General features: G+C 58.0%; 1 protein-coding gene across 2 annotated transcripts in view; it reads left to right on the top strand.

Moving 5' to 3' along the window:
- The window catches only part of PTPRF (protein tyrosine phosphatase receptor type F), a 78,724-nt gene extending 66,715 nt beyond the window's left edge, over positions 1 to 12,009 (top strand). For both annotated transcript variants that reach the window (XM_058552160.1, XM_058552162.1), the window contains 12 exons: positions 3,166 to 3,263; positions 6,166 to 6,289; positions 6,458 to 6,633; positions 7,315 to 7,434; positions 7,737 to 7,891; positions 7,985 to 8,270; positions 8,373 to 8,551; positions 8,764 to 8,890; positions 9,118 to 9,243; positions 9,508 to 9,662; positions 9,751 to 9,886; positions 10,318 to 12,009. In XM_058552160.1, coding sequence (XP_058408143.1) covers positions 3,166 to 3,263; positions 6,166 to 6,289; positions 6,458 to 6,633; positions 7,315 to 7,434; positions 7,737 to 7,891; positions 7,985 to 8,270; positions 8,373 to 8,551; positions 8,764 to 8,890; positions 9,118 to 9,243; positions 9,508 to 9,662; positions 9,751 to 9,886; positions 10,318 to 10,386 — 1,751 coding nt within the window. In that variant the 3' untranslated portion in view covers positions 10,387 to 12,009. The remainder of the gene's footprint in view (positions 1 to 3,165; positions 3,264 to 6,165; positions 6,290 to 6,457; positions 6,634 to 7,314; positions 7,435 to 7,736; positions 7,892 to 7,984; positions 8,271 to 8,372; positions 8,552 to 8,763; positions 8,891 to 9,117; positions 9,244 to 9,507; positions 9,663 to 9,750; positions 9,887 to 10,317) is intronic.
- Positions 12,010 to 12,383: the final 374 nt, after the last annotated feature.

The raw sequence follows: 12,383 nt of genomic DNA on the forward strand, positions 1-12,383 counted from the left end.
ACAACATGGTGACTAAGTTCCAAGAGTACGTGTCCTGAGAGAGAGAGCCAGGCAGACCTAGCAGGCTGTTGCAACCTGGCATGATCATATCTGTGAGGAAGCAAAGCACCAGGGTGCTGGGGGCCTGGAGGGCCAAGAAGCCTCCTCCAAGAAGGGATGCCGAGCCCCTCTGGACTAATTCCAGAGCATTCGTTAGTTGAACAAAGAGGGGGTGGGAGGTAGCTCCTTTCGGTGGAAGTAGCACCTGCAGAGGTGGCTCAGGGGCGTTGAGTGTTGTGCGCCATTGGAGTTGGGGTATTGAGAGCCCCAAGACAAGACCAGAGGGTTAGGCGGGGATCCAGTCACAGAGGAACCTGAGTGCCAGGGGTTTCACTTCACCTTGAGGGCACCAGGAAGGCACTAAAGGTTTTCAGCAGGGGAGCAGCACGGTCAGAATTGTGCTGTAGAAATACCGCTCTGGCTGCTGTGTGGAGGACAGATTGGAGAGGGAGAAACTGGGGAAGGAGACTGCTTAGAAGGCCACGGAGTAAGTGAAGGATGCTGAGGACCTGGACGTGGGGGGTGGCCGTGGGGGTGGAGGGAAGGGCAGACTCAAGAAGCATGGAGGGGGCACGGACAGCCGGGCTTGGGCTTGCTTCCACATGGGTGAGGAAGCTGGGGGCCACGGGGGGTGCAGGCAGCAGTCAGGTCTGTGGGTTTGGACCTCCATGCCAAAACCACAGGCGTGGAAGGTGCCGAGGAGCATGCAGTGGTCCCAGCCCAAGAACAGGTGGGCTCTCCCAGTAGACAGGAAGAAGAGAGGGGCGGAAGAACAGCCAGGGAAGAAGGTGAAATGTTGAGGAAAGATGAGTGCAGGGTAGCCAAAAGGGTTAGGAAGGAGCAGCGCGTGCGCACAATAGAGAGAGAGAGAGAACAGGAGTGTAGCGAGCTCGGCCGAGAGGGCTGCGTGCCAGGGGGATTCGGGGATTTAGAGGAGCAGGAAGACCATTGGATTCAGTAGTTGGCACCTTGGAGAGAGCGTGGTGGCTGAGTTTTAGTGGGTTGAGGAGCAGTGAGTGGGGAATGAGCAAGTGGAGAAAGCCTTTCAGAGACCAGGTGTGAAGGATCAGATGGACAGGACCACAGCGAGAGAGGAGAGAGACGTGTGGGATCGAAAAAGGATTTTTCTTTCTTCCAACATGGAAATTGTTTATGGACAGTAGTCGTTTGCACGAGCATTTGAGATGCAGGGGTGGGGGTGCTGACCTGCTAGACAAGAACACTTAGCCTGGGGACAGGGTGTGAGGACGCCTCTCTGAGCTCTAGGCCAGGAGACAATGGGAGGCAGGTGAAGTCGGTGTAACACGTTGCTGGAGTTCTCAGCTAAAGACCGGTTTTCTCCAGGATGAGAAGTGTTGAGAGCAAGGTCATGAGAGAAGCTGTGGCATGGCTGTGGGTGCAGAACAGGTGGGCCCGGGAGGATTGCTGAGCAGCGTGAGGGCCCAGGAATGGCTCCAAAATCTCTGTGGCTGCAGGGACCCCAGGGAAATGGCAGGGATCTGAGAGGACCCTGGGAGGGATGAAGAATAGGAAGTCTGCTGTGGAGAAGCACGGGGCGCAGGAGGCTGTAGCCCAGGTCAGGCCGTTGGAAGTGGCCCCGTGAGGATCACCAGAGGTGTGGAGACGGAGGAACCGAGGCTACTGGCAGGGAGAGGCTTCCCTGTGGACACGGGTGGGCGGTCCCCAGGGTGCTGGCAGCACTCGGTGTGTTGAGTGAACCAGGGACGAGAAGGGACAACAGGAGGGTCAGCAGGGGTGGCGGCACTCTCCACGGCTGAGGGTTTCCTTCGTATTTTTTTAGTTCAGTAAACATTTTTTTTCTCCTGTTGATTTAATTTTTATTCTGAAAATTTTTCAAACCCACAGAAAAGCTGGAGGAGTCATACAGTCCTCATCTGCATATTCTCTTGCACTTTTGTTTCTTGCCGTACGCACCTCCTCTCTCCGTACAAAAGCGTGCTTTCCTTTTTCCAAATCATCCAAAAATAGCCAAGGTCAATTTTGATACCAGAGGGGGTTGATTTGGACTTAGAATTTAGTCATGAAAAGAGGCCCACCGAGGGCCCCAGGGGTCGGAAGCACTGGGCTCTGGGTGGGAGCCGTGGGGGGACTTGCCCCACAGCCCAAGGCCCCTCACTGCCCCGTCGGCCCCCGCGCCCCAGCCCCCTCAGCCCCTCACCGTGTCTGACAGCGAGGTACCCAGAGAAGGTTAACAGGCCTTCCTCTGCTGCCCTGTTGTTTTTTGTCTGTTTTCTCTGCAGGTTCCAGTGTCCCCAGTTGCCCGAATATCTCAAGTTAGTTTTCCAAGTTCCCATGTTTGGGGGCTACTCTGGCTTCTGTGTCTGTTTCCTCTACTTTCTCTCACCTCTTCGCCTCCCTTCTTTCTTGGATTCTTCCCTCCCCTTTCCTCTTTCTTCTCCTCATGTTTTTCCTCCTCCATCCTCCCCTCTCCCCAACTTGCCTCTGTCCTGCTTTCCCTCCCGCTGGCCCCATCTCTCTCTCTCTGTCTCTCTCGCCCCCAGTCTCAGTCTGGCCCCGCTCTGGGTGCCCTTCCCATCTCCTTGTCTCCACATCTCCCCCCTCGTGTCTGCTGCTCTCTCCGTGTTCTTCCACGTCACTCTGCCACGTCTCCGTGCTTCGTGACCACCCCATCCACACGCTCCGTGCAGGGCCTATGATGTCACTGAGTCTCCCATGGTGACTGGCGCCAGTGAGGGGCAGGAGGGCTGTCCACAGGCAGGGCCCTTGGGCGGGTGTGAAGGCTGAAGAAACCCACAGCCCCATCCTGTCAGCCGTCCCCGACCTGGGCTTCCAGCCCCAGCCAGGGAGAAAGGAAGCCTCTTGTCCCTCTTGAGAACCCACCAGGGAGGGCCCTGGTGCCCCTGCTCAGCGCCGTGTCACACAGACATGCTCACGGCACACACACTTTCCTCTCTGTCCTCTCCCCCCTCCAGCCGCTGTGTGCTCTGCCATCCCTGTCGCCGCATGTGCCGCTGTCTCCATGCCAACAGTGCCAAGTGCTCCATGGTCACACGTGTTCACATACGTGCGTTGGGGTTGTCTTCACCACCCTGCTCAGGCCTCATGCTAACTCTGCCTCTGTGTGCTGTGTGCCCCCTCCCCCAGGCATGCGAGACCACCCGCCCATCCCCATCACTGACCTGGCGGACAACATCGAGCGCCTCAGAGCCAACGATGGCCTCAAGTTCTCTCAGGAGTATGAGGTGAGGCGCCTGCCCACCACCATGTGCCTGGCCTGAGCCTAGCCCCATGCCAGCTCCCATCCCGCCTCAGGGCCCAACTGTGTGTGTGGGGGTGGGGGTGCTCCAGGCTTCCCTGGAACACAGGTGGGAGGGGTCAGCATGGCGCCTGACCAAGGCCCTTTCACGCATCCCGGGTCTGGACACGCAGACACCTGCCCAGATGCTAACAGAGGCAGACAGCAGGTCACGTACACACACAGAGATCAATAATAACAGCTGACATTTTCAAGATCTTACTGCAGGCCGGCACCGGGCTAGGCACTTGGCATGCATCGTCTCCTTCAGTCTTCCCCCTGTGCAATGGGTACTGTTACCATCCCATGTTCTAGATGAGGAAGCTGAGGCTCAGAGAGGGGAAGTGACTTGACCAAGGTCACACAGCTGATGAGTAGTGGAGCCAGGATTCAAACCCAGGCCTCCTGACAGCCGGTGCTCTGCACATGCGGGTGCTCCCAGCTGTGCTCAGAGCACACAGATCACAGAGACGGGGAGTCGGGGACTCGGGGCTTGCTGCTCAGGCTGCACACACCCCTGCTCAGGGTCCCCCATGTGCTCACTTCACTCTGCCCTTGACTCCTGCATGCCGGGGGCTCAGACTTCAGAGCACTGCTCCCTTGGCCTGGGGTCTGAGGGCTTCCAGCCCTCCCAGCTGGGGAGAGGCTTTGCTGAAGAAGGAGGTGATAAAGGAGAGCCCCACTCACTCTAAGGAGCACAGACGGAGGAGTGCCTCGGCCCCTGCTCTTTGCCCAGCTCCCGGTGGAGGGCTGGCACAGGATTCACCCTTGATCAGTGGTGGATGATAGCTGATGGACGGACTGGCTCAGCCCAACCTGGGAGTTTGCTCCACTTCTGGTCAGATGTCCGCCCTTAGCTGTGCGTGGCATCCTAGGGTACCAAGACCCCCCTCCCAGGGGCTGTGGGTCAGGTTTCTGCAGAGGAGGTTGAGCTTGGCAGGCAAATTGATGAACACGTCTGCTGCAGGGAGGGTGTGCTGCCTCTCCCTGTAGAGCATCCCCCGGGGCCCTGCTTTGCATAAGGCTGAGCTGTGAGGGTAGCAAAGTGGGTGAGTTGGGCTCCTTGCCTTCAGTCGTCTATCTGGCAGGGAAGGCCATCCATGGTCTTCTGCCCACACTCATCCAGTCCCGTGTCCCACACCTGCCCTTCCTACTGACGAGGCTCTGCACCTCACTGTCTGGGCTCACAGCGTTCTCCCTTCCACCTTCTTCCCGCTTCTCTCCTCCAGTCTGAGCTTTCCTTATAAGACCCTCCTCCTCCAGGAAGCCTTCTCTGGCCACCCCAGCCTGCCGTGGGCTTTCCCTCAGCCAGGATCCCATAGCTGTGTTACCTTTAACGGTCAGTCATTCATTCATTGCGCATTGTTGAGCACTTACCATGTGTCAGTCCCTGTGCAGGGTGCCGGAGGTATGGAGACAGACGACCTCAGGGAGCTCAGTCAGTGAGGAGCCAGGTGCAGTCAGGTGATCACCAGTGGATATGACAGTTGCCCTAGTGTGAAGTAGGACACACGTGGGGAGAAGGTAGGCCGACAGCACCAAAGTAGGCTGATGGGTGGGGTGTGCTGAGGGGTCTCACGGAAGCAGCACGTGCTGTCCTGTGGTAAGTCACAGACTGGCGACAAAACACGGAGGCCGTCGTGTGCTCCGCTGAGAACTCAAGGCTGTATCCGTCCATAAGAGGAGGGTATGACAGGACCTGTTTCACCGGAGGATTAGATGAGGGAACACGTGCAGATGCTTAGAACAGTGCCGGGCACATGTTCTCACCGAGACTCAGCTGTTGTTCTTATCATCTGAGGCGGTGAGAGCCATGGAAGGTGTTGAATCAGGAAGTCGATAATCAGATCTGCATTTCATAAGGATTGTTCTGGCTGCAGGACACAGTGCGTCAGAGTGGGGCAAAAGCGAAGAGGCAGGGAGATGCCCACGTCTGAGTTGGGGTGGCTTGGCTGAGGCCAGTGGCAGCAAGTTGGAGAGAGCCAGGGTGGGGGCGCACCAGGACGTGGTGACTGCTGGGATGGGGCACAGAGGAGTTGTGAGGATGCCTTGTGAGTTCTGGCTGGGGTTTTGGGTAAACGGGTGATAGTGCCTTTCACCGAGATGGAGTCGCAGCAGCAGAGCTAGTTTTGGAGGGGAAGCTGAGGAACTCAGCTTGGCCAGGGTTGGGATTGAAGGACCTATGAGGCCTCCAGGTGGGGATGTCAGGAGTCTGCTGGCTCTACAGATGGGAGCGCAGGGGAGACCCTGGGCTGCAGCTGGGGTTATGGGCAGTTCCAGCATGCGGATGGAAGATCCTGCAAGCAAATGAGGGCCCCCAGGAAACGGTTGTAGAGTGCCAAGAGGGCCCAGAATGAACCCTGAGAGAGCACTGTGTCCTGCCCATGGGAAGGGCAGGCGGAAGGAGAGGAGACAGAGAAGGAGCAGCCAGAGAGGTAGAAGAGAGCTGGACAAGGTGGGGCGGCGGGTGTCCAGAGCCCTCAGCAGTGTCGGGTACCACACAGCTGGCTGCCATCGCTTCGTCCTGCTTTCCACTCATTTCGTTAGTTGGGAACAGGGCTTCAGGGACTTACCCCACCCTCACCCTATCCCTGGCCACTCTGCTGGGCAAAGGGGGTTTGGTACCATGGTCAGAGGTGTCTTTGGTCCATCACCTTCCTGACATCACCTCAGTGGTGGCCTCTGAGCTCCATGCTGGGGGAGCTGGTGCCCACCATAGGATACAGGGGCTGGCTGTGGCATAGGGCAAAGGCAGGATGTGGGTACCACCTGGAAGTCTGAGTCCCCCTGAGGACAGTAGGTGGACCTCAGCTCTTACCCCACCCCCCTGCCCTCTCCATTCCCTGCAGTCCATCGACCCTGGTCAGCAGTTCACATGGGAGAATTCAAACCTGGAGGTGAACAAGCCCAAGAACCGCTACGCAAATGTCATCGCCTACGACCACTCTCGAGTCATCCTCACCTCCATCGATGGTGAGGCGGGGGGCCCCCCTCCCAACCCCTTGCTTTCCTCCTCCTTGCTGCTGGGGTGACATTTCATCCTACAGAAGAGGCCCACGCATCCCAGGGGTGCACCAAGGAACGGTGGGCTGGGCTGGGGGCCCTGGGGTAATGTTCTCCCGTGTCCCTTCCTGTCCATAGGTGTCCCAGGGAGCGACTACATCAATGCCAACTACATCGATGGCTACCGCAAGCAGAATGCCTACATTGCCACACAAGGCCCGCTACCCGAGACCATGGGCGATTTCTGGCGGATGGTGTGGGAACAGCGCACAGCCTCTGTGGTCATGATGACGCGGCTGGAGGAGAAGTCCCGGGTAGGACTGTGCAGGGCCCTGCTAGGAGGTGGGGTGGGAAATACTCAGCCACCAGGTGACTGCAGGCATCTTTTTCTGTCCCTGTGGGAAGAAACTTCTCAAGGGATCCCCAAGTGCTGTTGTTGTCCTGGAGTGTTATCATGTTCCCCAGCTGCTGGGTGTTCCTGGATGTGGCCTGTTCCCCAGATGCTAGTGAGTTCTTAGGATGTTAATATGTTGCACCAGATACTGTCATTTTCCAGGAATGTTAATGTGTTTCCTAGTTGCCTGCATGTTTCTGGGATGTTCACATGTTCTCCAGATGCTGGAGTGTTCCTGGGCCTTAACACATCTCCTAAGTTAATTAGTGAAAAGAGCTGCTGTTATCTGCTTTTATACCACAAAGCATTGACTGGAACATAAAATTTACAGAGCTTGAAAATGGTGCATAAACATTATGGGTAAATTTGGTAGAAAATGTGCCTGGTGCAATCTGGCCATGAATAAATAATTTTCAGTTCTGGTCCGAGAACCCACTGTGGCTGGTGAGGGTGGCATGATGGATCTGAGAGTCCGGGGCTGGGGGCTTGCAGCCAGGTAGGCTAGACCTTCCACTCTGCTTCTGCCCTGGGGCCCGTGCCCATCTGAACCTTTGGGCACCTCCAGACACCCTTGTACCCTGCCCTGCTTATCCCTCTGCAGGTGAAGTGTGATCAGTACTGGCCAGCCCGTGGCACTGAGACCTATGGCCTTATTCAGGTGACCCTACTGGACACAGTGGAGCTGGCCACTTATACTGTGCGCACCTTTGCGCTCCACAGGGTATGACCCTGCCCCAGTGCTTGTCCCCACCCCGGTCCCTGTAAGGACAGTGGTGTGAGCATGGTGTGCTGTCGGGTGCAGGGGGGAGCAGGAACTCACTGTGGGGGTCAGGGTCTCGCAGGTGTGTGAATGCTTTTTGACGGCTGGTGGCATGAGTGGAGTGAATGGGAACAGCATGGTGAGCTCCTCCAGGCTGCCCCTTGTGGCTTAGGAGTTCTGTGCGAGAGCGATGGGTGTGGCCCCAGTGGCGGGTCACCCTGCCCTGAGGCTGTCACACTGTCTCTCCCCGCTTTCCTCCCCAGAGTGGCTCCAGTGAGAAGCGGGAACTGCGCCAGTTCCAGTTCATGGCCTGGCCAGACCATGGGGTTCCCGAGTACCCAACCCCCACCCTGGCCTTCCTGCGGCGGGTCAAGGCCTGCAACCCGCTAGATGCAGGGCCCATGGTGGTGCACTGCAGGTGAGGGGCTGGAGCGCCACCACAGGGGTGGGGTGGGAGGTGGGGTGGGAGGTGGGGTGGGCCTCTGCCCCGAGCTGAGCCCGTGTCCTGCAGCGCGGGCGTGGGCCGCACGGGCTGCTTCATCGTCATTGATGCCATGCTGGAGCGGATGAAGCATGAGAAGACAGTCGACATCTACGGCCACGTGACATGCATGCGATCACAGCGGAACTACATGGTGCAGACAGAAGACCAGTATGTGTTCATCCACGAGGCGCTGCTCGAGGCCGCCACGTGTGGACACACAGAGGTGCCCGCCCGCAACCTCTATGCCCACATCCAGAAGCTGGGCCAAGTGCCTCCTGGGGAGAGTGTTACCGCCATGGAGCTCGAGTTCAAGGTGGGCTCAGGGGTAGGCCTGCCAGGCTCCAGGGGCCTGGATGGGGTCATGGGGATGATCTCCCCAGGAAGCCAGGCTTGACCAGCCCCTCCCTCTTGCTAGTTGCTGGCCAGCTCTAAGGCCCACACATCCCGCTTCATCAGCGCCAACCTGCCCTGCAACAAGTTTAAGAACCGCCTGGTGAACATCATGCCCTATGAATTGACCCGAGTGTGTCTGCAGCCCATCCGTGGCGTAGAGGGCTCTGACTACATCAATGCCAGCTTCCTGGATGGCTATAGGTCAGCACACTTGTGACTGCCCACCACGCTTGCGGGTACCTGGGCCTACACCTGGCTGGTTGGGGCGCAACAGATTAGGGCCAACCCAGAAGACCAGAGTGGGCTTCCTGGAGGAAGGGTGATCTGAGCAATGCCCCAAGGGACTCGGCAGTCTTGGGGAGACTCTGGGGACAGCAGCATCTCCAACATGGCCAGTCTTATGTCCACCCCAGACAACAGAAAGCCTACATAGCCACACAAGGGCCTCTGGCAGAGAGCACCGAGGACTTCTGGCGCATGCTGTGGGAGCACAACTCCACAATCATCGTCATGCTGACCAGGCTTCGGGAGATGGGCAGGGTGAGGCGCGCCCCCCTGCCCCCCCCCGCCAGGGCCCTTCTCATACCTGGAGCACCCCAGCCACCCCTTCACTGCTCACTCCTTTCACACCCAGCCTCCCGTCAGCATAGCCTCAGACCCCCATTATCACCACCTGAGGCAGCCTGCCCCAGAACCCTCTGAAACCTGGAGCTCGCATGCCCCATTCCTCCCCACCTGATCATGGGGGCCGGGCTGTTTGTCCACAGGAGAAATGCCACCAGTACTGGCCAGCAGAGCGCTCTGCTCGCTACCAGTACTTTGTTGTTGACCCGATGGCTGAGTATAACATGCCCCAGTATATCCTGCGTGAGTTCAAGGTCACAGACGCCCGGGTGAGTGGGGACAGGGGAGTGTGTTTGCAGGAAGCGTGTCTGTAACACTGCCTGAGCACACGTGGGGTGGGGGCTGCCCTGGCTCAAGCTATAGGAATCTGAGGTGGGGGTGTGGGTGTGGGGGAGTGAGCATATCTCCCAGGGTGGCTTTGGGGGCGATGACTCCACGGGTGCTTACCTGTGTCATTGTACTACCCGCCTGCCCTGCTGGGGCTGCACCCTGAGGCACACACACTCACCCTGTCACCTGCCCGCCTCTCCTAGGATGGGCAGTCGAGGACAATCCGGCAGTTCCAGTTCACAGACTGGCCGGAGCAGGGCGTGCCCAAGACGGGTGAGGGCTTCATCGACTTCATTGGGCAGGTGCACAAGACCAAGGAGCAGTTCGGACAGGACGGGCCCATCACGGTGCACTGCAGGTGGGGCTGACCCCATGGAGGGCTGGGGCGGGTGGGGGTCTGCAGGCCTGGTGGGCAGGACCCCTGACCCAGTGCTGTCCCTGAGCAGTGCTGGCGTGGGCCGCACCGGGGTGTTCATCACTCTGAGCATCGTCCTGGAGCGGATGCGCTACGAGGGCGTGGTGGACATGTTCCAGACCGTGAAGACGCTGCGCACACAGCGCCCGGCCATGGTGCAGACGGAGGTACGCGGGCCGGCTGGCTGGTGCACAGGCTGGTTCCTCACAGACCCGTGCCGCCACCATTTACCGTTGCCTGCTGTGCCTGAGGTGCTGGGGTAGGATGAGCAGGGTGTGCTCCTCCCTCGGCAGCTCTGCACTGAGCACCAGTGGTGTGCCTGGCTCCCGGCTCGGGTGGGACGTGGCAGTTCTTACGGGGTGCGCAGGCTGGGGCGTGCTGGGGGGGAGGCAGGTAGATGTGGGTGGTGGGGAAGGGGGAGAGATGAGCCTTCAGAGGTTCTTTCAGGCTCTCTGGACACTGCCTGGGACTGATGTCAGGGTCTAGCACCTGCTCCTGGCCAGCAGAGGCTAACCCCATGGCTGCAGTGTGATGCCCTCGGCAATGTGTTGGGGGTGTCTGCTGGCACCACCCACCCTGACCAGCCGCTGTCCCACAGGACCAGTACCAGCTGTGCTACCGCGCGGCCCTGGAGTACCTCGGCAGCTTTGACCACTATGCAACGTAACTACCGTTCCCCTCTCCTCTGCCGCCCCCATCTGGGGGCTCCGGAGGGGACCCAGCTCCTCTGAGCCATACCGGCCATCGTCCAGCCCTCCTGCACAGATGCGGTTGCTAGCAGAGCACAGCCCACTGGGATCACAGCGTTTCAGGAACATTGCCACACCAGACAGAGAGGCCAGAACGCCCCTGGGCGAGGAGGTGGCGCCGGCAGGCAGGCGCGTGGCCATCTTTGTCCACCAGGCCCCCTCGGAGCCCCTTCGAGCTCTGTGTCCTGCTGCCGCATTTCTCATGCTTCTTCTCATGGGGTGGGGGTGGGGCAAAGCCTCCTTTTTTATACATTAAGTGGGGTAGATGGAGAGATTTGAGCTTCTTCCCTCTGATATTTCTTTTTCGCAAATTCTTAACTGCAGAATGGCCCTCTGTGGGGGTTGGGATGTGGTTTTCTTTTTTGAGTTCACTCTGGATCCTTTTTTTGTATGACTTACGCTGAAGGATGGAACATGCCTCCCTTGTGTGTGTGGCGCTGGGGCCACCAGCTTGCACGGAGGCATTGCTGATCCGGCTGCTCTTCCAGCCCTTCAGACAAGATCCTGTTTCAGCCAAATGCAGGGAAACACAATTTTTTTTTCTAAGTTTTGTTTTGTTTTTCCTGAAGAGCCTTATTTTCAGCCCCACAGACAGTGGTGGGCGGGGGGAGCAGGGACACACTCATCCCCGGGCGTCTGTTCCCTGTGTTCAGCACTCACAGCCCAGAACCACAGGCGTGTCTGGTGGAGCCTGGCAAGGCGTTCCTCATCACCATCGTGTTTGCAAAGGTTAAAAAAAGCAAAGACAAAAAACAAAAACAAACAAAAAAATCAAAAAAAAAAATACCACAAGAAAAAAAAAAAGAGTCATCCCCTGGCCTCTGCTTCAACCCCTGAGAGGGGAGGTGGCTCCATGCGCCCATGGTCCCCGGGAGCCGCAGGGCGTCACTTCTGCCCCCAGCGTTGTGGTATGGCGGGTGTTGGTAGGCTGTGGGTCTGGCCACGTGGCCAAGGTGGTTGGCACAGGGCAGGTTGTATGCCACACCCCGCACTCCTCAGGGCCAGGCAGGGGCGCCCTAGCCTTCCAGGCCCAGGCCACTGGGCCTGGGAGCATGTGTCTGTCCTCAGAGCAGGGGCCAGGTGATTTCCCTCCCTGGTTTGCAGCTGTTTTCAAAGCCCCTGAGCATCGCTCTGTTCCACTCCTTTAAGATGCCCTCGTAAACCAATGTGGCAAGACTACTGGACTTCTCTCAATGGTACTATAATCAATTCTTATTATCTTGGCTTGCTGAGGGGCAGGGAGAGGGCCTCTTCCTCTGGGCAACACTATCTAGGTAGGTAAGTGGGGGCGGGGAAGGGTGCATAGCAGTTTTAGCCAAGGGACGTGAAGCCCACGTCCCCAGATCTAGCTAGGCTCAGTGAGGATCAACAATCCAGGGTTGGTAACGTTGGATGAGACATTCATTTTTACCTTGTGGATGCTAGTGCTGTAGAGTTCACTGTTGTACACAGTCTGTTTTCTATTTGTTAAGAAAACTACAGCATCATTGCATAATTCTTGATGGTAATAAATTTGAATAATCAGATTTCTTACAAACTGGGCCTCTGTCTCAGCTCTTTCTGGAACTAGAGTCTGGGCTCTGTAAGTTAGTATCCAGGGGTAGGTTCTGAGATTTGCTGCTCCTGAGGAGACAGTGAGGTTGTCCTGAGTATTTGTGAAAGACGGGCTCCCGGCATGGTGCCCACTTTCAGAAAGAAGCAGTTAGTTACAAACTCTGAAGGCTGAGCCACCAGGGGCCAGGCCTGAGCCACCAGTGTGTGTAAAGAGCACCTCACATGGGTGCTCCCTGGGCTGGGAGCATACCCTTTGCCCCTCCTCACCCTTAGGATGTTCTGGGTCGCCACATCAGGGGGTACTGGGACTCCCCTGTCCGGGAGCCATACTCCCCCTCTCCCATCACCTCCCCCTCTCCCA

Source organism: Diceros bicornis, chromosome 13, assembly GCF_020826845.1.
Source record: "Diceros bicornis minor isolate mBicDic1 chromosome 13, mDicBic1.mat.cur, whole genome shotgun sequence".
Taxonomy (NCBI): Eukaryota; Metazoa; Chordata; class Mammalia; order Perissodactyla; family Rhinocerotidae; genus Diceros; species Diceros bicornis.